General features: G+C 29.5%; 2 protein-coding genes across 2 annotated transcripts; both read left to right on the top strand.

Annotated features, from left to right (window-relative positions):
- The first annotated feature begins 4,019 nt into the window (after positions 1-4,019).
- On the top strand, positions 4,020-11,995 carry LOC131849540 (protein PF3D7_1417600-like). The gene is made up of 5 exons (XM_059199626.1): positions 4,020-4,156; positions 6,980-7,314; positions 7,386-7,610; positions 7,696-11,112; positions 11,886-11,995. The coding sequence occupies exons 2-5, from the start codon at positions 6,984-6,986 to the stop codon at positions 11,993-11,995; spliced, it is 4,083 nt and encodes a 1,360-aa protein (XP_059055609.1). The 5' UTR covers positions 4,020-4,156; positions 6,980-6,983.
- A 983-nt stretch (positions 11,996-12,978) lies between these two features.
- LOC131849429 (synaptic vesicle glycoprotein 2B-like) lies at positions 12,979-23,917 on the top strand. The gene is made up of 10 exons (XM_059199506.1): positions 12,979-13,561; positions 16,735-16,896; positions 18,880-19,042; positions 19,957-20,078; positions 20,533-20,771; positions 21,133-21,281; positions 21,844-21,952; positions 22,256-22,551; positions 23,044-23,171; positions 23,432-23,917. Exons 1-10 carry the CDS (start codon positions 13,477-13,479, stop codon positions 23,509-23,511), a joined length of 1,533 nt encoding a protein of 510 aa, XP_059055489.1. The 5' UTR covers positions 12,979-13,476; the 3' UTR covers positions 23,512-23,917.
- Positions 23,918-24,626: the final 709 nt, after the last annotated feature.

Genomic DNA, 24,626 nt, shown 5'->3' with positions numbered 1-24,626 from the left:
ATGTACACATGAATATAAATCATTATATTTCACAATTTTCACATAATACAACGGAATTATTATATGTACTTTATTAAATGAAATAACAAAGCTTTTTGAAAGCCACCAAATTAAATATATGTTCTATTGTATAGTACAATTATTATCATATAATTTCAACTTCTATGATTTAGACGTACTTAAATAGATGTCTATAAGTATTATTTTTGATATTAGCTAGGTAGGTAGGTACTATTTGTATTGTCCCTTTGTGAAGAAAATTATAGATAGACATTTATGAAGTGAAATTTTAATTAAAAATATTTCTTTGATGTTGCAACAAAGTTATCATGTTACATGTTTTAAATGAACATTATTGAGTAAAATTAAGCGCCAATTTTGCATTAAAGTATATTGGGAATGGAAAATATTGTCGAAAATAATTCTAAATAGACAAGGAATTAATATGTTGTCAAATATTTTGTAATATCAAAGAAATGTTTTGTGGTACTGGAGTGTGTTTAGTTTATAAGATGGTCCATTGTACAATCCACATTAAGATAAGAACAACTACTGGTATATGATCGTACATACAAGTGATTGCAGATATTTAATGGATTCATTTTGAATAACTCTTTTTGTCTTTAAATATAACTTAGCATGTTTTTTACCAAAGAAGTTGTTTGAGATTAAGTCCGACCTAAAAACATTGTCAACATTTTAGAGAGTTAACATTTTTCGAATAATTTAACTGTCACAAGTCTTCAAGGATAACAAGTATAAGTAAGATACTACTGTTAGGTATCTACGTATATAGTAATATATTCCCTTCCTACTTTGTGTAGGTACAGTGCGATTAAAAATATGATAGTGGCATAAATAAACAGTAATAAAAAATATTACCAGACTTATCCAGAAACATCGTTGTAACATCTGTTTCTACAAGTATTCTGTGCAATTTAAAAAACGTTTATTTTGAAAAAAAAGAAAATATTTATATTATAACATTTATACTATTATACGTCTGAGCAGATCTTCATGAAATTTGACATAAACATAGAGATTGCGTGACAATAATGGATATAGGCTATCTTTAATCTCAAAAAAGCAGACGCAGCCGTGGGTAATAACTAATAAAATAAACAGATAGTTTATGCATGACACATGAAAAAAACATCGATTTTTTCATACTAGGACTTATTGCTAGTGCCTGTGTAAAAACCTATTTCCTATCAATATGTTTACGGAAATAATGATAAAATTATAAACAAAATTAATGCGGTCATGGAATAACGGAACTAAATGTGGATTGCACGTGGAATGTTTGTTGGTAAAACAAATTAGAGCACGATGGAATGTTCAAAATTGATAGGTATAGGATTGTCAAGTGCCACGCACGGATTATATGTAGGTGGGACATGTATGCAATACAGTATTAAATATCTACGCTTCTACTTTTAAATTTAGGATAATTAAAGCTAATCTTCAAGAATTGTTACGAGACAATCTCTTGTCTATATTTATGGTATTTTAAACATACTTCTAATCTATTCTTTATGCTAAATTGATGGAATGAAGGAAATTGAAGGAAAATGTACAATGTCATAGTCAATTTCGTTCCTTTTTCTGCACATTATTTAGTCGTAACTGCGAGAAGTAAATGTATATAGTATATATCTTAAAATAGAATCTAATATAAGAAGAACCACAATAGTGATATGGGAAAACAGCGTTGCAATTCTCAACAAGGACAGGCGTCATAAAGAAAGATAAGGTTCTTGTTTCAATGTCATGGATTGTTATTAGTTGCGTGACATATTCTATTGCAGGATGCATAACATATGAGTACACTACAGAGTGCATGCCTGATAACATTTGAGTATCATAATATAATACATAGTTCATTACTGGCATCTTATACCTCTTGTATACCTACATGTACCTATTAAACATATATTTTAAAAAATAATCGTTTTGTATAAGTTTGATTTAACTGTTTATTATCATACTTTTATATACATAAGAAAACAGTAAAGTGTATGTTGCAGGATAATTTTACAGAACGAACTAGTGTATTATATAATACACTATACACTGTAGGTTATAATTTATTGGAATTTCCGCCTGTCTGTTGCTCTATCTCTGAGTTTGTCTATTCGTTATCTGTTATCGTAATATATTAATACTACTATTCAGTTTCTACACATTATACTTACAATTTTTTATTAAATATTCCACGCACAAATTAGGTTCAAGTAACTATTCCGGAATGTAAATAAATAAATGGATAGAGAGATAATACACGATATCTGTAATATAACTTACGCTGAGTACAATTTACAAATTGTAGTACGCAAAATATGATGTGGAAATAACTCACTACAGTATACTGAGATTTGTCTTAGATATATGATGTATCATAGAATTTTAGTGACAGTACACCGAATTTCACTAAAAAATAAAAATTCTATATAACAAGAGAAATTATAAGAGTATAAAAGTGTAATAGTGAATATACATAATATGGATGGACCAAACATTACTGTTGTGTAGTGTAGTATTGACATAGGACAAACAAAACTAATTAAATTATTTATAACGACTACTTGACTTCATACTCATCCTATCGTTCTTCCATGGGACTCCGCCAGTGCCAGTAGGTATATATTTAGCACAGGTGGTTGCACCATTCCATCAAAGACCATTTAAAAAAAGGTATGCAGGCGATACAGTGCTTCTTTTCTCCTTATTTTTCATTGATTGAAAATTGTATGTCTTCTATTCATATTGATTAAAAGAGAAATTATGCAGTAATTTTTAAAAGTTGCAAGTTTTCGTTCTTTGCTAAGCTTTTATCATCTTCTGCGCCAAAGATGATGACAAAACAATTTTAAAAACAATAAAATATATATTCCTCATTAGATATATACCTACACAAAACTCATGGTGTCTGTTTTTTTACACGTTATTTCTGTATATTATTGTATACGCATAATTAATAATAATTTATCGGTCGTTTAAGTATTAATGTAAAAAGTAACAAATTGGCTTTCAAATTGATCTCACATTCTAGTCGTAGAATATAGATGCGTAATTATGACAATACGCTCAACTGTGTATAAATAAGTGTAGATCTTTTGCATTATAATGAAGGAAATATCTTAGTATATATCAACTATATTCTAATAAAAAGATGCATTTGTAAATAAGTAAGATATTAAAGGAGCATCTATAAATTATAGTATGTAGATAGATATAAAATAGTATAATAATAATTAATTGATAAAATAAGAGTTTAAAGAGACACAATTCATAAGGAAATTATTGTAAATAATAATATTGTACTGGAATTATTATAAGGTTGTTTAAGAGAATGTTAGTAAAAATACAAATTATTTGGATATTTTTAAACGACGACATAACTGTGATTATATTTATTTCCCAAGTAAAAGACATTTTGTACGACGTAAAATATTATTTGTACATAATTTTTTGTGTGTTCTAGTCAATAATATTAGGAGCAATAACTTTCTTGCATATCTGTTATTGAAACAAAAATTTGTATAAATATATAAAAAAATGTGCGTTGTGTACCTAAGTATTGTAAAGTAGTTAGAGTTTTGAGAATAAAAGCAAATAATCCATTTCGTGAGTTTAATTTATAATTATAAGCCATTTAAATACACTAATCCATCCATAGTTACTGATGAATTACATGCCAAACAACATTTGTCTCTAATCTACCTTTGAAAATCAGCAATATATTGCGATTTCGGCGGCCTCTTTAGTTGTTATTATTTTTCTATTTGCCATATATGTAAGCAAATTTCAAATATTAAAGCATGATGAATAATATATTAGAAAAGAAAAATAACAATAATAATTTAAACGACAAATTTATACTAAAATATTGATAATAATGAAGAGTCATTTTTATAAATATATAAAAATATTGGTCACTCTTGACCAATATTTTATATGTGTAAACTTTTTATAAAATATACACAAAAGGTTCAAAAGAAAAAAAAGAGTATCTGATGTTTTACGTCAAAGCAACCGGAATGGCGACTCTTGGTACAAAATTTTAGGGTTTCTTTAATATCCAAAATGTGTTGATTGATCTAAATTATACGTACACCGTAATACTCACATGTTCGTCATCTTTATCAATAGCAAGGTTCGTATTTTTATAAAATCATAAGCAAGAGTTTCTATATCTTCACCCAATGATGTAGAATGAAGACATCTCTGTAAATACGATGGGATTACTAGTAAGCTGGACTCATCTCGTACTAACAATCTCTCACTCTATTGTTTTCTGCAGTCCATAAATTAAACATAGGTTCTCTACGGCTCAATTATTTGGCTAATTGGCTCAAAATGTAAGACTCTCAATAGTCCTCCTGTAACACTGTAAGATTAGAGGCTGAGTGTAAATGTTTAGCAATTTTTTTTTCAGATTAATTGAATTATATATTTTTTATTATTATTAAAATTTATACGTATAATGGAAACTGCTTGTATCCGTATACGTTTTACGCCACTTATAAAGAACATAAGTAAAAATAGTAACTCCAAATGCTGTTTAGAAATCGTACCAGAAATATCTTATTTACAAAACTTAGATAAATTACAGTGGAAGTCTGGTGATGGTACAATTGAATATACAATACCAATGACTTATAAGGTAATATTAAAAAATAAACAAATCAAAATAGATAAAGTAAATGATTTGCAACGAATATATTACTCCTGTGTCGATTTGTTACTACCGTCATCCCTGACTAATGTGGATGAACTGGGATCTGGAGATGTTACTAGAATTATAAGCGATAACTACATCTTAAACAAAATATCAACAAGTTTAAAGAAATGCGATAAAATTGTTGCAAATAAATATATTCACTTAAAGAATCCACTAAAGGTGGGACAACCCGCACTATTAAAAAATGATATAGAAGTATTAGAGAGGAATTCAATAAAACATATTGAAAGTGGATACAAAATATCTGAAAAGAAGAATAAAATACAAGGTGAATAGAATTGTTTAATAACTGCCGCATTGGGTTCTTTTTAATGTTATCATGATCAGTTATATTTTATTTATTTTTTGTTTTAGAATTAAAAGATGAAAGCTCGCAAGCTTCCCACATTTGTTATGATTTTAATTGTAGTGCTATTGGTTTAACTGACAGAATTACTAACACAGACATAAGTCATCTATTACATAATAAGAGAATCAATACAAACCTTTGTTCACATATTGTGGAATACATACCACCAGAAGGAAGTAATGGAAATAAAGAATTCATGTGTAAACTTAGTTTCAGCCCTATCTGCTCTATCGATACAAAAAATGAAAGTACTATCAGAAGTAAAACTTCAAATTATATTGTATTACCTGTAAAAGAATCATTAAAATATGTAGCTTCTTCGGAAAGCATTGGAAATATACTCAATAAATGGAACAAATATTCGAATTTCTTTAAAGTCAATAGTAATATACATGTATATAAGTTACTCCACAGTGAATATAAAAGAATTTCACCTGAAGTTCAAATTGCCAATTATATGCAAATACTGGAACATGAAATTCTGCCCCTGAAAATAGTGCTTAATGATATGATAAAGAAATGTAAATCATTAGGCATTACTTCGAGAGAGAGAAAGAAAACGTATCCATTGTTTTACAATACGTTATCGACTTTTAGCATCCAAGTACCCAAAAAAATATCAACAGAAAAAAAAGTAAGATCTAATCGGGTAGTTTATTCGATCGTTTTTGACGAATAAAAATATTTATGTGCAGTCATTTTTATTTATCTATTTTTTAATAAAACAATAAACTTCGTATGTCTATTTTAATTTTCTAAGTTTACTAATACAATCCTGCCATACTTTCTTATACTGCTCTGGATCTCTGGATCAGATATAGTGAAGATTATAGTTTAAACCTCGGCCTATGTAGTTGTATTGTGCTCGATATCATTTACCATCTTGCCGTTTACGTTCGATTTAAAAAAGTAAGATATTCTTTAAGATTTATAATAGGCGTTATTTATATTAGATTCACAATATCTTTAATGATTAAATTCACAATCTGTATAAAATGTGCTGATTAACGTATTTGTCAGCTATTAATTTCGTCACCAATGATGTAGATTTTTATGAAACAAATTATGAAGATGAAGACTGAAGATTCTATGTTTAATTAACTGATAATCTGATGTGACCATTTAGTCACTCTAAAAGTTACACAGACAAAAAAGGATAGAAAAGACTACTATAATATCATTTACTTTTGTTATACCTATGTAATAGTCACATAAGTAAATTTCACCTTAATTACGAAATCAGTCTAAATTACTTCAGTTCTAAATATGAATTCTAGGCTATTTCTTGTTTGTTAGTCTTCATGACATTTTGCTTTTCTAAATACTTCTACATTGTGCTTCAAATACACATATAATCTGTAAGATTTGTTGATATAGGGATAGAATAAGTATGTATACATTACGTCACCACTCCTTTTCACTCTCATAGACTTATATTAACTGATCAAACAAGAACAATAGACAACATCTATGTAAGAGAAGGAAAATTTGAAATAAAAACTTACAACTGCTTGATGTGCTTGGTGAGAGAAACGGAATAAGATTATGAAATAGTGACAACTACTATATTACCTATAATATACCTCCATATTTCCTATCAAACCTGTTTATCCTTTATAAGCCGCCAATTTTGGTTATAACAAAAAGTAATGAATTAGTTTGAGTACTGTGATGAATGTTCACTATATTTTAACATGTTTAAAGAATTTTATTATAATGTGTGAGTGTATTAATTTATTTTATAGTAATTATCGCATAATTTAGTAGGTATAGAAAAATAATTCTGATTTTATTGTGAAGATTTGTATTTTTTATAGACAATTACTATTTTAATATATAACCAAATCAGACTTTACGCAATATAATATTTTTATTAAATATTTTAGAGACATGGACAGCAGCTCTGTAGTTCAAAGTATTGTTCAGAACCTTGTATTTAAAGTAGAAGCAACGCCGCAAAATAATGTATTGGAATGTATAAGTACTACATCATGGGTCACTCCTCTTGATATTAAAATTAAAGTACGAAAGAAAAACAAGAGTGCAATACAAGAAGGTATACTGTCTGTGCCTAAATTCAATCAGCCCGGAGTTGTTCCAAAAAGAATTCGTCTAATCAGTAGTGATCGAACTGTAATGTCATTTGATATGCTTGTGGAAGCTGATATAGAACAGAAATATACAAGAAAAGTAAAGAAAAAAAATCGTCATCAGTTCTTTGGTATGTCAATCATTGCAAAAGATTATTTTTACTTTTGTAACTAATAAGAATTAGTTATTTTTATCTTTTAGGCGGATGCTTCAGTACTGAATATGATCAGGATGACTATCCATACATAAAAAAATCTACTCATACTGCTAAATCGTCAAACGATACTAATAATATAAGTAGATCGGATAATGTAATAAAACAAAGCACTAACATAGGAAAACGGAATATAGAAGAAAATAACAATACTAATCCGACACGGTTTAGCAAGAAAGGTCAGCGTAACTACTTTGGAAAATGTAAGGGCGGTACGTATTTTTAAAATTTTTATCATGACAATACTATTACTATTCTTTGAAATAAAATAATATTTTTATTTTGTTATGTTTTAAGGAGGATGCTTAGACCCACCATTTGGTGAAGATAAATATTCATATGGACCCAAAAACAAACGATTATTTTCTAGTTCGAAGGAATGTAATGAACTTAAAATTAACCAAACTAAACCAAATGATAAAAAAAAATCTATTATAAATAGAACTAAGGAAGAAAATGTCCGTCAAAATGATATTTGTATTAACAAACTATCAGATACTGTTGGGAATAAAACTAGTGTCTTGAGTATTTTAAGCTTATATCAAGCACAATTTATGAAAAATTCAATAGATTCAAAGTATTCAGATTCTATTATAACTTACCCACCTACTGTGTTCTCCAGTGAAAATATAAACGAAAAATATCTTAATGAAAGAAATAAACCTTGTGGAAATATATCAAGAAAATCTTACAATGAATTTACTGAGACTTATTTCATTCCACCAATAAGAACAAAAAATAACGAAATCAATAATGACGCTTCCATTACAAACCTTTCCAATAAGCGGCTTAGTGAAACAATAGTCTCTAATGTTAAAATACAAACAGAGCTCTGTCAAAACTCCACAAATTTCGTCAAACCTCTAGAAATCTATAATGACACTATGCAAACAGGTATAGCCAATGAAATCAATTTATGTGTTGTCGACCAAAGAAAAAAAGATGATATGTATAAAAATACTGTTGTTGAAACTATTACAAATACATATAATGAATCATTGGCATTATCCGAAAACATTAAATCCAACACAATTACTATAATTGATAAAAAATCTTATATTACAAAATCAGATACTCAGTTGATTGTGTCTAACATTACAAACCAAATGCATACTCAAAAAAATAATAAAGAAATACAAGAAAAAATAGCAGACGCAATCAAAGACATAAACCAGTTACCTAATCTTATAAATCAAGTACAAATAAATAAAGAAGATGTCGTTCACATGTCTGAAATGTCAGTACATATATGTAAAGAAATAATTCAAAGTAATAATAAAAACAACGACTTAAAGAATAACAAAAAATATTTAAAAGATATAAAATTAAAAGAAATTTATAGAGAACAACAAAGTACTATTATAGACAGTCAAGTAATTTCTCCCTATGTTATAAATCAAGTACAAGAAAAATATACATTTCAATTAAATAATGAAGAAGTTAAAAACATCTTAGAAAAGTCACCAGACACGTGTAAAGAACTAATTCAAGGTAATAAGAAAAATGAAGAGTTAACTAATGACAAAAACCATTTCAAAGATTCGAAACTAAAAGAAATTTACATGGAAGAACATAATAATGTAATTGTGGAGGGTGAAGTAATTTTACAAAACCTTGCAGATCGAGATAATGACATATATCAAGTAGATAATAAAGAAATAGATACCATGTTTGAAATCTCACCAGACACATCTAAAGATCAAAACCGAATTCAAAGTACAAATAAAAATGACGAATTCACAAACAACCAGAAACATTCTGACGATTCAAAACTAAAAGAAATTTTTATCGATCAACAGACTATAATAGTAGATAATCAAATAATGTCACCTAAACTTATTAGTCAATTAAAAGGTAATTACATATCTCAATTAAACATTAAAGAGGTAGAAAACATGATTGAAAAGAAATCATCAGATACAAGCAATAATAAAAAAGAGAGAATAAGTAACGCAAATTTTTTAGAAAATATAAATTTAGAAGAAATTTATAGAGCACCTCGTAACATAATTATAGAAAGCCAAACAAAATTACTTAATGTACAAGATAGTTACAAATCCCAAGAATGTAATAAAAAGGAGAAAAACATGTTTGAAAAGTCACCAGGCGCAAGTGTAGAAATAAGTCAAAGTAATTATAACAATGAGTTAACAAATGACATAAAACCTTCCAAAGAATCACAATTAAACGAAATCTATACAGATCAACTGAATATTATAGAATATAGTCAAATAATTCCATCAAATGTTACTAATCCTGTGCAAAATAATTACAAATCCCAAGGAAATGATAAAGATGAGAAAATCATGTTTGAGAAGTCACCAGATATAACTACAGAAATAAAAAAAAGTAATAAGAATGAATTAACGAATGACAGAAAACATTTAAAACATTCTTTCGAAGGAAAGTTCAATGAAATTTATATAAAGCCACGAAATTCAATTATAAATATACAAAAAATTTTATCTAATCAAGATCAAGCACCAACGACCGATCAATATGAAATAAATATTAAATATTTTAAAAACATGTTAGAAAACACAACAGATACAATTCAAGAAATAAGTCCAAAAAATAATAGAGATGACAAAGTAATGAATGACAAAATACATTTAAAAGATTCAAATTCATTAGTACAACAAAACACAGTTATAAATGGTGCGACTCAGAATATTAATGATACAGTTAACGTAAATACTTCAGATTTAAATAACTTTGAATTAATTTCTAGTACTACGTTAAAAAAATCTTTTTCTAGTGTAAAGTCAGTTCCTTTCCATGAAGACCATTTACAAAACACTCTATACATAAATAGTGAAGCTGAGAAGAGTAAGATCGTAGAACAACATATTAAATTATCACAATCGTCATCGACGTCAAATTTTGACGATATTGACACCAAAGCTGCAAATGTTAAACAATTATGTGAAATAGATATTCAATCCAAGACAAAAATTAATAATGTGTCTAAAAATAACAGCATTAGAATAACTCATCATAACATTAATGAAATATTTAGAAATATAATACATGATAATTTCGATATCAGCAATACAGAATATAATTTTCCATCAATTCCTACAGATCATATCCATAAGAATGATTTCAGCATGAACAAAAAATATGAAAATTATATAAAAGTTTCCAATAAAAATAGTAATGCTGTTAATAAATATGGCTCACAGCCCGAATTACCAAAACAAGTAGAAAAGGATGATACATTAAATTATTCTGATGTTAAACAAGAAAATGCCAATCATTTTCAGACAACAGCCACCTCATTAATCAACGGCTTTACAGAATTAGACAAAAGTAAATACAAGAAAGAAGCAGCTTTTAACAAAAATGGCACTAAATTCGAAAGTTCTGTTAATGCATCTTTGCCAATATCACCTCAAAAAAGTCAGATGCTAAAGAAGTCTTCCGAAATTCATGTTAATTTTGCTTTCCAATTATATGAAAGTAAAAACAGGGAAAGAATACTAATATCTTTGGATGAATCTAGATTAAATGGGAAAAGACCAGAAGATAATATCACATTAATAAAATGTGGAATGAAATCTAATGGGAATGAAATAAAAATTCCAATAGACTCCAAATACTATATCTCCATACGGTTAAAAACTAGTACCTTTGGCCCCGGTACAGCGCAAAGAAATGAGTCTACCCATACAGAAAGAGCACAGGATGTGTTATCAATGAAATTAAATGAGGGTAAGTTACAATGATGCTTAGGATTTTAAAGACGGATAATAAGGACATTAATCGGATCAGATACAAATTATTAATATATCTATATTTTATAATCTAGTCAGTGTTACATAGATAACTAAATAGTTAACACCACAATCGTTATTTTTATCGAAAACTGAATTAGATTATCATGTACAAATACACCTAACAAAGGGTAAGCACCTACTGATCTACTAAAATATAAGCCTCATGCCTGGTTCCAGTCCCTAGTCTCACTCAGTCACACTTTAATATTATTTCGTATTTATTTATTAAATAATAGTTACAGCTGATAACAGTTGTAAAAGTAAAAGCAGAATATAAAAGCTTTTTCAATTTATTTTAAACTAAGCTATATTACTGTAAAGTTTCGTCAAAATCCGTTCAATAGTTTTTGCGAACTACTGATCGGATTTTGATGTTTTATACTGATGATTATTTTATATTCAGTACAATTTTTGTAGACGGTTGTCAATAATACAAACTATTATAAAATAATTTTTATGCGATATCTTTCCCAATTTCGAATCCAATCATTCTATTGATGTCCTATTTATAGGTACTAATTTTGTCAAGATTCAAATAGCTTACATTCTTTTATTTTTTTTTACGGATGATAAAATGGAATGGCCAGCCTTCGCTAATGGTTTACGTTGGCGCGGTACTACTGAGGAATAATAAATTATCATTAAGTTAGTTAGGTCAGTTAGCCTATCATGGTAAATTCACCAGGAATTTATCACAATGGTTTCCAGGGGAAACCACATGGAAGTCAACAGTGCCAGCAATGGGGTTATTACTTATTAACAATCATATTATATATAATCAAATAAAAACTCTAAACACAATAAGGTATACTATTTGATAACAGTACCATAAGTCAATGTCTTAATGAAGAGGTCAGTGCTAAAGTCAATGCAGATATTTCCTTTTTTATCTTTGAATAAAATTATAAAATAATTTTACCTACCACTCTTTTAATCGTAAATACAATATAGACAAATAAACATTTATTTAAAAGAATACAATTAAATTACTACTCTGTAGTTTATATTAGTTAGTATAATATTATAAATACCTAGGTGCATAGTAACTACCTATGTATTGTTATTGTAGAAATTGGTTATAGACAATATATTAAAATTGTACTATCAGCCTAGGGATTCACCATATTCATAAGTAATAATTTGCTCCTGTCTTTGCGCAGTGCAATTATTGCAGGATTCTCTAATTCTAATATATTTTTTTAATAAAACTAAAATATACCTATAAATTATTTAAAAGTAGTTAGGTGTATTTATTACAAAAAAACATTTTTTTCTTCATAATATTGGTCCACTTATATTAAGTATTTATCTATTCAATGCTGTTAACAACTGTTTTACTTACTCATTAATAAATGATTAACAAATGTTGTTATTATAAATAATAATGCCATATTCTTTTTGTAGAGAGTAATAATTAACCGCTATTTTGTTTTGAGTTACTGAAGTATTAAATATTTTTAAATTGCAGACATCGAATCACTGCAGGAAACTCTGTCATTAATATATGATTTACAATTAGTTCCGCTGCAAAATGTAATTAAAGATTTAAAAGAAAAAATTGATGAGTTAGCAAGACAACAATTCTGGATAAAAGATAATTTAACAATAAAAGGAAGTAAAGCAATAAAATTAATTAACAATAAACGATGTGGATGTTACAAGAGATATGGTGGTGTATGAAAATTATAACAACTACTTGTAACGAATCGATGAACTGAGTAGCTCCAAAATTAATGGAAATACGTCGTTTTAGTATATATATCACATGATCATCAAAACATGATATGTAAAAGTGGATATAAAAATATACATTTAAAATTATACAAAAATATTAAAGGAATTTGTGGTATACGGTTGCCAGCAGAACATACTTTTAAAGGGAATAAAAATATGCAAGTCAAATAATCTTTTATACACTCTACAGTCTACTATAATATACTAAATTGAATTGATTGAAACGGAGATCATGACAAAACGAAGAGAACGCCACAAGATGTACGAGTATATCACATACGACAACAAACTCTAATCGAGGTAGACGACCACAGTGTAGTGACTATATCGTCTTGTACAAGAGGTTCTTGTAATTATTGTGCTTTCAAACTGTATCACTCGAATAAATCGGTCGTGTTTTTTACACGAGTTGATAATAAATTGCTGAAGATATAAAACACCATTTACAAAGCAATTTGCGTTAATTAAACCGTTATTCCTACTTGATAAGTGATAAACTATAGTGCGCTATATATACATATTTTTCTACAGTGATCAATTTAATTATATTATATTATTATTTAAAATGGAAAAAGTTAATACAATATCTCAAAAAGTGGACGTTAATAGTGAATATTCAGTTGATTTGGATCAAGCACTGTCAGTTGTTGGTAAGTACATGATTGAACTTTGAAAAACCTAACAATATTATTAGATACCTGCTAAAATTAAGAAACATTTTCATGTATGTAAATTCACTTTTAAATTTTTAATATAAAAGTGAGTTTACATCAAAATTTGCAGATTTTGTTAACTATTTACAATTAAAACTATAGATATTAGTTCTTTCAAATTACTCTTAAAACGTTTTCATTATATTTACATGTCTTCAAATGTACATTATATGTAGACATGATATAGAGATGAGCGTGAAGCCTCTAGTGAAAATAAATATTCTACATAAGCTATCTACTAAGTAAAATTAAAAGGGTAATATCGATTATTTTTAAATAGGCTATATTAAGCATTCTTAAGAGTCGACAATGTGACCGTGACACCTGGTTTTTCAGGCATCCATAGGCTATGGTTGAAGTTTATCATATGATGGGCTGTGTGCTTGTTTAATTTAAGTAAACAAAATCTCAAAAGTTTAAGAAATATAGGTAGCTACCTATATCATAAGCTGAGATATTATGTTTATTCCATTACCTATGATCGAATTAACTGATAGATAGAGTATCAAATTAAATAAGTAGAAACAATAAATTAAGAAAAAATCCGCAGTTCCGCGCGAATAAAGACCTGGGAAACTGGTAGTTGATCATAAATTTCACTTTATCTGTTCATGACATTGATATCGTGTTTGCCCAGAAGAAGTGGCAATGTAGACTACTAATGAATATATGGCGACAGATAATTAACGTAATAGGCACTTTGGCATATTTTTTATGAATCTTTCCATTAACCAGGAACGTATAGGAGAGTAACTACTAAGCAACAAAACATGGTAGAGTCTGTCGCCATATTTTTCATAAATTCTCGCGATTTGCTTTCAAAGTTTACAGATACTTTTTTCCATAATCGTCTAATGAATATAATATATACAGTATTATATTCATACGCATAGTAGCTAAATTCGTAGATTTGCACCAATATAATCCAGCAACATTATTGTTCAACCTATGAATTCGCTATGAAAAAAAATGTTCTCCTTATTTTTCCTTATTTTCTATAAATTTTCCTATATTCCCTTTGGGTCGATGGCGTACATTAGCATTTTTCTTTAACTAATTGATTGTAATCCTACCTGATGGCAAGTGGTAACCGTTGCCTATAGGTACCTATATAAGAGTAGCACCATGGACGTGAGGTTATCATATGACTTCTGCGATACTCTCATGCTTTACCTTTCCGGAGGACAATGATATCATGTCTCAGTATCCTCTAATTTCACTGCCTTATATACCGATATGCATCCTGCGAAGCAAGTTGCTTAGCGATTCAAATTGGCGAGACAGATATATGCACGCAGACTATTTTATACAAAACCTACCTGGGTAATTACAATATAGCTCAGGACAATTCACATAGCGCTATGTAGTCCCAAGCTAAGCAGAGCTTGTGTTATGGGTTTTAGACAACTGATATAAATACATAGATTTTTTTGTAAATACATATGTAATATAAACATTTGTACCGTGCAAGGAATCGAACCCGCAACCATCGGAAGTAAAGCTATGTGGTAAATCGCTAGACTACCAAAACCGCCAATGAATATTACCAATTGGCGCAATGTCGTCTCATTGCGTCTAATACAGTGGTAGGTTATTTCCTTATCATATATAAAAATAATAGTACCTATGTGATTATATAGATCTCACACATTACCGGCGTATGGTTTCGTCATCATTTAATCTCACATTTATACACTCACTTTATCTTTTATTACACGTTTATTATGCTATGGAATACTACGCATATTAAAAAAAACATTTATCATTTATAAAAATATTTAACGCAAACTTACTAAGTTCTTATTACAAATAATATTATATAGGTACTGTAGGTACAATAAGAACTCCTAACTTAAATCAGTTCCTACTCGTTTAACGCGGTTAGCTGTGTGATGCCGTTATCTTAGGGGTTATGAGACTATCATACACATACCACGTTATCATACGCATCTCTTAGTCTATTTAACTTAAAATGAATTAATATTAACGGCATTCATTTAAGAAACCCACAATGCTTATATATATTTATAAGAATAAACGACATCATGTATGTATATTTTATTAATTATTCAATTACTTGTGAAAAATATAATCATCAATTAGATATATTAAATAATTAAAAGTTTAAATTATATAATTAATAATTTAAGAAGACTTAGAATGTACCATACATTACTAAGTCAGATAAAATCGATACACTGATACATTATATTGACTAATGTAATAAATTTTATAGTAATCTTTATAACATTCGCGTAATACATATCAATTATCTTATCAATCAAAATGAACTACGTGACTTAAGTAAACTTAAGTAAAAATAATTAATTATAACTGAGCAATCTTAAAACATTTGACAAAATAGGTTTAAAAATTTTTTAAAGATAATTTTTATTGAGGAACCCTAAAAATATTCGAGGCCCAGAGAGCAATTAAAGTACCTACAGTGAATTAAAATTCGTTTTCCTCAACTTACAATTTCTATATATTTTAAATGAGAGATTACTGGAGTTTTAATTAATTTTCTTTATATTTTATTCTGCCTTTTTAGAATCTCTTTATAAATAGAATCAAAGTAAATGTTTCAGTATAATAGATATTAGCTTACTTCCGTTTTTAATTCTTACATGCACAAACATTTATATTTATGAGTATGATTAAATATTGTCTACGTATTTTCATATACATTATGTGTGTATTTAGAAAAAAAGTACCTATTTAATATTTTTGTGCGTATAAATGATTAAGTACCCATAGTTCAAAATCTGCTTAGTTTGGGGCTAGATTGCTCTGTATGGATTGTTCTGGTATTTAAAAAGTCAGTGTATCAATTATGATTATTTTCTACTAATGACCTGCGCAACTTCGTCTGCGTTTCACTTTCCCATCTTTTGCAATATTATTCATTGCAGCTCCGCTCCTATTGGTCGTAGCGTAATGCTATCTTGCTCAAAGCCTTCCTCGACAAGTGGACTCCAACACAAAAATAATTTTTCAATTCGAGCCAGTAGCTCCTGAGATTAGACCATTCAAACAAACTCTTTAGCTTTATAATATTAGTATTAGTATAGATAACAAAACATAAAATTATCATTTCATGTTACTTTCAGGTTTTGGTTGGTACAACTTAAGATACTGTTTAATACTGGCACTATTTTTAATCTCCGCCATCGTGGAACCGAATGGTTACGCCTACCTGCTGCCAGCTGCCAAATGTGATTTAGATATGTCAGATTCTCAGAGAGGAATAATCTCATCAATCCCATATCTAGGTAAGAGAAATTAAATTTGATTAACTGTAGTTTACAACTTTCATAATGGTAACAACAAATTTTCGCCACACACACCATGACTAAAGTTACATAATATGTATATGGTATATATGTTATATATATGACGGACTCAGTGTTCTAGCAGTTTAGCAAACCGCTTTACTTACGATGGTTGCGGGTTCCGATTCCTAGCGCGGTCCAAATATTTGTATTCATAAGTAACATACTCATGAATACAAATGGTACGGGTCTGGTTGTTTTCTATGTTGTCTTAACACAAGCTCTACTTACTTAATTGTCTAGAGTTATTTATTTATTATTTATATGCTTCATTGAGAAAATCTTTATATACCTACTATTATTATTTTATTTAGGTAACTGAAATGGTAAACAAGTAGACGGGTACCTTATGGAAAGTGATAAACACCTACATACATGAACAAGATTAAATGTCCCACGCATTGGTTGGTATTCATGAGGACTAAGTTGTTATACTTCCACATCCTGTAATTTCACTTTATATGAAAGCATAACAATTTAGTCATCAGAAATACTTACTCACATATTTTATCATTAAAACCGCTTCAACATACATAGCTAGTAAAGCCGCTAGCGCGAATAGAATATAGTTTTATTGACTCTTGTCTATAGTCTTGGCACAACAATAATGACATAAAAATACCAACATCAAACTTGTTGTTAAACACACATTAACAAACAGACACAATGTGGACCACAACTCAGCATCATTGTGGAAACAGTTTCCAACGCTAATTTTCAGTTGGATCACTCATAATAAAATATTTTTTAGAAAGCAATTAGGGAGACAATATAATATATTATAGCATATTATCTTATTTGTGCTTATATATTACTTTTATTATAATCTACATTTACTCATAGAACACGTAGTAGTGACACAGATAATCGAAAAATTGGACGAACTTACTACGGAGTTCGATTAGAATTTTATGAATGTTGATCTGAAATATAATTATAGATAAGTACTATATTACCTATTGAAGGCGTTTGAGTCCATCATAATTAATACAGTTACGTCAACAGAGATCTTTATTGCTTCGTCCAGGGTTTATAGAGACACGCAGAGTAAATGGTTTACTTAGTATCAATTGTGTTTGACCTATTTGCAAATACAATTGATATTCTTCGAAGTATCGTGAATGTTCTACCGAGAGGACATGACAATGATAATGACGTAGGTACTGAATAATCAATATGTAACGTTAAAGAGTTAACGCAATTCCGTGCCAAACCCTATTAAAGAACGTTTGGGTTTATATTCAATATATATCGGTGAATATAATTTATGGAACATTGTACTTACATTAATAATAAAACAATTTCTAATAATAAAATATATTTCTCCCCTTTAAACTTTGAGGTCTTCTCTGATAAAATGTATCTATCTGGATCGAACTAATTTGACCTTATTCTTGTAAATACTGAATAATATACCTTTAAGACTGTTACCACAGAAGGGATAGTTTTTTTTTAATATATTTTTTTTTTTTTTTTGTTGTGTTTAATTTCTCATTGGATATCAAGAGATATTGTAAATGTAGACGGCGGCGACCTGACCACAACTTGAGATAGTTACCACTGGGTCACGAAGTTCACGAAATAATAATAAATCGCAATAGAAAATACATAGTAGGTACCTACATTGTTATAAAATACTACCAGTGTAGGTGTCTACGGTCCTCACTAGTTATTTAGTCCACAAATTTTACATAGCAAAGTCACAACAAGTTTGTTCAAGATTATTTACGATAATAAAAGTAATTAGTTACGATAATCGATTAAAATATTTTGATGTACGAGTTTGAGTGCAGAATTGAGCTAATGTACGAGATTTTGTTAGATTTTTTATTGCTTTTTACATAGTTTAATGTTTAAAGGGTGGGAGCCCAAATTGCATCTTAGAAATCTATATTTAAAAAAAAAATCTGTTTTTATTTACAGGCGTTGTTATAGCTTCATTTCCGTGGGGCTACCTGGTTGACACGCGAGGCCGAAAAAAAATGATAATTTACAGTTCTTTGGGAGTCGGCAGTTTCAGTGTTCTATCAGCGTTTATGCCTGAAATTATCAGTTTTACTATATGTAAAGCTCTCAGTGCGCTTTGGTAAGAGGAATATCTTTGAATTCATACCTAGGTATAGTCACACAACTGTTTTTATAGGAAGCGAATTCAACAAACGATCTAGGTAGGTAGGTAATTCTTATTATCAAAAAATTTAATAAGCAGTAAAATAATAATAGGTAATATAGTAATAATAGATTAATATCACAAACATGTTATTTTCGGTTTATTAATTTTATACACTGTTATTTTGATAAACAAAAAATATACGAGTATCAAGATTGTTTACTAAATAGATATGTCATTTTCCTGAAAAAATAACATGCTCCACCCTGAAAAGCAAGCAAGCAAGCAAAATGTCCATAATTTACCACTTTCTTAGAAGTGGCGATATCTGGCGATCATCGGACAGAATGGGTAACGTCGCCTATTAAAAATAAATATTATCCATAGAGATGAAATTCAAATACAAAGTAAAAAATAATTTATTCATAAAGGACATTTTAGCCGCTTATGAATGTCAAGTTTTTTGTAATTAACAAATTATTCCTTATAATTTCCCGAAAATGTGCATATCTAATCGTGAATGCGTTACCACTTCCGACCGGCCGACTTATTTTTGGTATAATGTATCGATCTGAAGAACGTATATACGTTCTTCAGATCGATACATTATACCAAAAATTACATGATATCGAAACATGCAGTCAAGTAACACATAGCTGTACTACGGTCTACCGTTAATTTAATTGACTCACTAATTTCATTAAGAAATTAATTATACAACCGGTGAATAAACTCAAGGTAGCTCAAAGAAGTATATACTATACTTCTTTGAGCTACCTTGAGTTCTGGCTCCGTTAATAAATAAAGATATTTTTGAAATTTCTCCATTTTATGTTTTACATAGAAATAAAATATTTATTGCATAATATATTCATTTTGTTATTTGTTAGCTTAGCGTGTCCAGCGGCAGTCCCTTACTCCTACATCGGTGAAATATTGCCGCTAAAATACAGAGATATCACGCTGTCTGTTACAAATGCATTACAGATTATGGGATCCGGTTTTGTACCACGTAAGTGAATTCTTTATCATCTATAAGTATAAAAAAAAACATTTGCTTAAATAACATAATTATTCGAGTTGTTTTTTATTACGGAGAGAAGTGATAATTTTAAACGGAACAGCTTAATGTTAATCTTATATACCTACTTAATACTATTGAAATGGTCCAAGAATTTTCCAAATTACTGTCTATCTTGCTGAAATTGTACTGTCTACTAACATTATAAAAAGGAAAAAAAGTATTTAATTAAATTTATGATGTATGTAGGTACTAAATATAAATCAAGGCCGATTTTAAAAAAATCACCTATAGACTCTTTCATTGTCAGACTGTATGCAGTCGGAATCTACTTAATATGTGATAAAATTTATTTGGTAGACGTCACATCCGAATATATTTCTAATCCATGAATCTTAGTCGAGTTGACAATTAATATATTTATATGCATGAATTTCACTTTCAGTTTTAGCTTGGGGTATCCTGCCTCTTGATTTCAGAGTGGACTTTGGAGCGTACGAATTTCGTTCTTGGAGACTATTGTGCATAGTTTACGCGTGTTTTTTCTTTTTATGCACTTTCTTATTGAGTTTCGGGCCTGAGAGTCCTAAGTATCTGGTGGCTCAAGGAAAACACGACGAGGCCTTGAAAGTGTTGCAAATGATGTACGCGGGAAACAAAGGAAAATCGCCTGATGCGTTTCCAGTAAGTATGTATCTTTTGTAGTTCTATACGAAAACGTTTGAACGAAACAGGCATTAATAGTTTTAATTTTTATTCCATAACAAAGTGTAACTTTAATTAAACTCTCACAAAATTACTGCCACATTATCACAGAATTCAACGCGTTTTCTCACTAACGAGGAATTTAGTGTCGTCTTATAATAGATATTGGTATTACTGTGATTATTCCTAGTAAAACACTTGTGCGAGTTAACGTTTTCTTTTACAAAAATACACATAACTATAGTAGGTACCTATATGATAAAAATTAGGAATAGCTAATCCATGGACATGAATAAATACCACAGGAAATAAACTTATACATATTTTTTGTTGTTTTCAGATAAAAAGACTAAAAATGCCCACCGAAAAACAACATGAAGACATCAGTTTTATGAAATCACTCAAAGTGCAAACATTGCCTTTACTGAAACCGCCATACTACAAATGGTTAGCGCTTAATGGATTTCTGCTCTTCGGATTATTTGCATCGTAAGTAACCGTAACGTATTGGAAGAAAAACATCCTAGACACATTATAAAATAAAATACTATTTTCAAAACATTTAGTAGGTAGGTACTACTACAGAAAAATAATTCAATCGAATTAAGAAACATCTAATTAACTCTGCATTAATGAAAAATAAAAATAAGTTCACCGAGATGAGGAATAATTCGTTTTTCCGAATGTTCCAACGTATATAGAACGACGTACATATCGAATGTGTAAAATTATTCTAACAAAACTAAAGCGAAGCATTAGCCTATGTAAATTAGTATAATTGCGGCCATGATATAGATTTGGGCATAGCCTCAAAATATCCTTTATATTTTGAATAAAAAGTGAAGTGAAAAATTTTCGAGGCTGAAGTCGTAGCCGTCCGGTAGTAGTCAGCCTTCAATAGCTCCGTAAGTCCATCTGCGGGTTGAAGTGTCTTCTGCACTAACCCTCAGGCCACCAGTATTAGAATAGTTTGACAAAAAAAAGAATAAATATATATTTAAACGCGTTGTTGTCCCTGATTTATTATATTAAGATGAAACGTATATTTCAGTCTAAACGGTCTATACATGTGGGTGCCAGATGTATTGAACCGTGTCTTCAGCGGGAGCGGTGGAAATGAGATGACCGCATGTAATATTATCTCTCAAGGTGTTGATAAAGTAAGTTCAACTATTAAATGTATAGTTGTCACACATAGTTAAAATACACGGACGCACAAACGTACCAATTACCTAACCGCTAAAATGTAGTAAATTGGGGCAAGATGTATCAAGATATCTGTTGTTCATGTATATATGAAAGCGACGGCTTACATTCACCAAGTGGACTCTTCAGCACAGTTTCTTTATCATTCGTTACATAAAAAAATTCTCCAAATTCTATTATTTAAACTTGTATTGTCTTCCAATATTTTTTTGTGTTAAGAATATAGTACATACCTTATTTTTTTTTATATCATACAGGATGTCGATGAAGCTTACTGCGACGACACAATTGAAACAATAACGTTTATAATAAACTCAATATCGAGTACAAGTTGCGCTTTGATAGCAGTGGTTATTAGTCTCCTAGTTAAATTAATAGGAAAGAAATTACTACTGATAGCGGTATACTTCACCATTGGGACATTCTGTATACTGGTAAACCACGTCACCCAGCAGTTTGTATTCGCCGGCCTTTTATCATCGCTGACTTTGACTGGGCTCGGTGTAGGACCCGTTAATGCTTTTTCGGTACAAATATTCCCTACTCATTTAAGGTAAGTTCTTTCTTATGTTTAAAAGTTTTAATACCACTAAAACGTTATATAACAGTACTATGTATGAATATAAAAATAGAAATGTATCAATAACAATCACCAAAGGAATCTTAGAAGTTGTCTGTGTAATTTATCCAAAAACCCCTAATCTATGTGTAATTCTATCGCCAAGCAGCTTGCTCCTTAAGCTATATTATGATTCGAAAAGTTACATATTGCAGTGACAGGACAGTATTACTGTAGCTGTTGAATTCTGAGTGACTTCTGCACGCTCCTATAGCAGGATTGGTGCATAGGGGTCAGCCTCTTGCCCAGGCATCTTCTCCATTAGCTAATACCCGTACTGCTGTGAGGAGGGAATTTTTCCTGATGTCTTAAAAAAAAAATAGTTCTTCCTATATTTCATAAGGGTTCTTGACAAGGGATTCTTTTATTATTATTAGAATCTGACCTTGGAAATCTTGGAAATGAAACTCATTATCTATATTACAGAGGAATGGCAGTCAGTCTAACAATGATGATTGGACGAACCGGATCAGTGATTGGAACAAACGTCGCGGGTCTTATGATTAACGCGGCTTGTGAAGCGACATTCTACACGTTTGGTGGATTACTCATATGTAAGAACAACAATTACACTATTAACCAGGTATAGAAAAATTAAAAGTAAAACCCTTCTAACCGAGGTATCCCAAACTGATTTCATTTGAAAGACATGAAACGGTTTTTGACCACTAAACATTTGATCCCAAAATGATCAACATCAACAAAGGATATTCGTTTTTAGTCGTGCTTTGATGAGGTTGATCATTACGCTGATTCTGCGTTCTCGTTCTACGTTACATTGTTAATTAATATTTACCATCTTTAATTGTTTCAGTGTGTGGACTGCTAGCATTTCTGTTACCAAGATCGAAACCACCTGCAAAGTCTACGAAGACCTATTCTGTTCGTCTATGAATTTTTATTTAGGAACAAAAATAGCACCGTTATATTGATCAATGCAAATTTAAAGGTTTTATATGTTTTCTAAAGAGAAAATATATAAGAACGATAAACCTTTAAAATATATTATATGGGCTGTAACACAAGGGGTATAAAAGGTAGAAATCCAGTGATAGTACTCTAGAGGTACTATATCGTACTAGTAGTAAAATTTTAGTTTCAGAATTAGTATATTTATTTCGTATTAAAGAAATGTTTATAGCCATACTGTGATATTATGTGCTTATTCGCACTGCAGAAAATAAAGTATACATGAGTTTAAAAATCACAATTTGTATAAATTCTTATTACAGATAATGGAAAAGGTACGTGTATAATCCACGAATGCAATAAAATAAATTATGCTCAAAATTGCTTGATTTGTATTGTGACTGATCGTTTTTATAAACTATAAACTATATAGTAGATTAATCGATTTAACTGATGTACGCCTATGTCTGACATTAGGTCAATGTTTTCAACATGTACCTGAATTCAGTACTCTCTTAAGTACTGTCATCTCACAAGTTTAGGATTAGGTTAACTCTTTAAAAGTATACGTTACAGTTATCCCTCAAAATTGTCGCTAATGAACGTTGAATCTGCCTTATTCTAAACATAACATTGATTGGTCAAGCAGAGCATGACTGTTATAGTATTTTAATGGATAATAGAATAGTGCACCCGCCTGCGCTAATGGTAGATATACACTGCCGAGGCACTAATGAGGGGGATCATAATGAGCACGAAGTCAGATTACTTATCCCTTTAAGGTATATCGCTAATACTTAGTGGTGGTTTCTACGGAAGACTGCGTATAAGTTGACTTGCCTACATTGCTAACAATACTTTCGATACTAACAATCCTCTTCCCACAGATATAGTCTTTAGTAAGTACCTAAAACTTACTGTGATTATAGTTATGTAGTCCTTTGCTTTGTCTATAAATTTATTAAAACAATTGGTATAACTAATGTACTTTATTTTTAAACAATAATAATTTTCCTTATAAACTTATTAATATATAATTCCTCTTATCCTCTTTCCTCCTTATATATAATTCTGCATTAAAATGGATATTTATATACTTT

Source organism: Achroia grisella, unplaced genomic scaffold, assembly GCF_030625045.1.
Source record: "Achroia grisella isolate CSIRO2021 unplaced genomic scaffold, CSIRO_AGI_Agris_v1 utg642, whole genome shotgun sequence".
In the NCBI taxonomy this organism is placed as follows: domain Eukaryota; kingdom Metazoa; phylum Arthropoda; class Insecta; order Lepidoptera; family Pyralidae; genus Achroia; species Achroia grisella.
The sequence above is the reverse complement of the archived record's forward strand: the minus strand, read 5'-3'. Positions and strand labels throughout refer to the sequence as shown.

Excerpts from the sequence above, each read along its gene's own strand:
- LOC131849540 (XM_059199626.1), top strand. The coding sequence starts at position 6,984 with ATGGACAGCAGCTCTGTAGTTCAAAGTATTGTTCAGAACCTTGTATTT. Across the intron at positions 7,315-7,385 it reads AAATCGTCATCAGTTCTTTG|GCGGATGCTTCAGTACTGAA; the intron begins GTATGTCAATCA and ends TTTATCTTTTAG. Across the intron at positions 7,611-7,695 it reads CTTTGGAAAATGTAAGGGCG|GAGGATGCTTAGACCCACCA; the intron begins GTACGTATTTTT and ends TTATGTTTTAAG.
- LOC131849429 (XM_059199506.1), top strand. The coding sequence starts at position 13,477 with ATGGAAAAAGTTAATACAATATCTCAAAAAGTGGACGTTAATAGTGAA. Across the intron at positions 16,897-18,879 it reads CTCATCAATCCCATATCTAG|GCGTTGTTATAGCTTCATTT; the intron begins GTAAGAGAAATT and ends TTTTATTTACAG. Across the intron at positions 21,953-22,255 it reads TCTCTCAAGGTGTTGATAAA|GATGTCGATGAAGCTTACTG; the intron begins GTAAGTTCAACT and ends TATATCATACAG.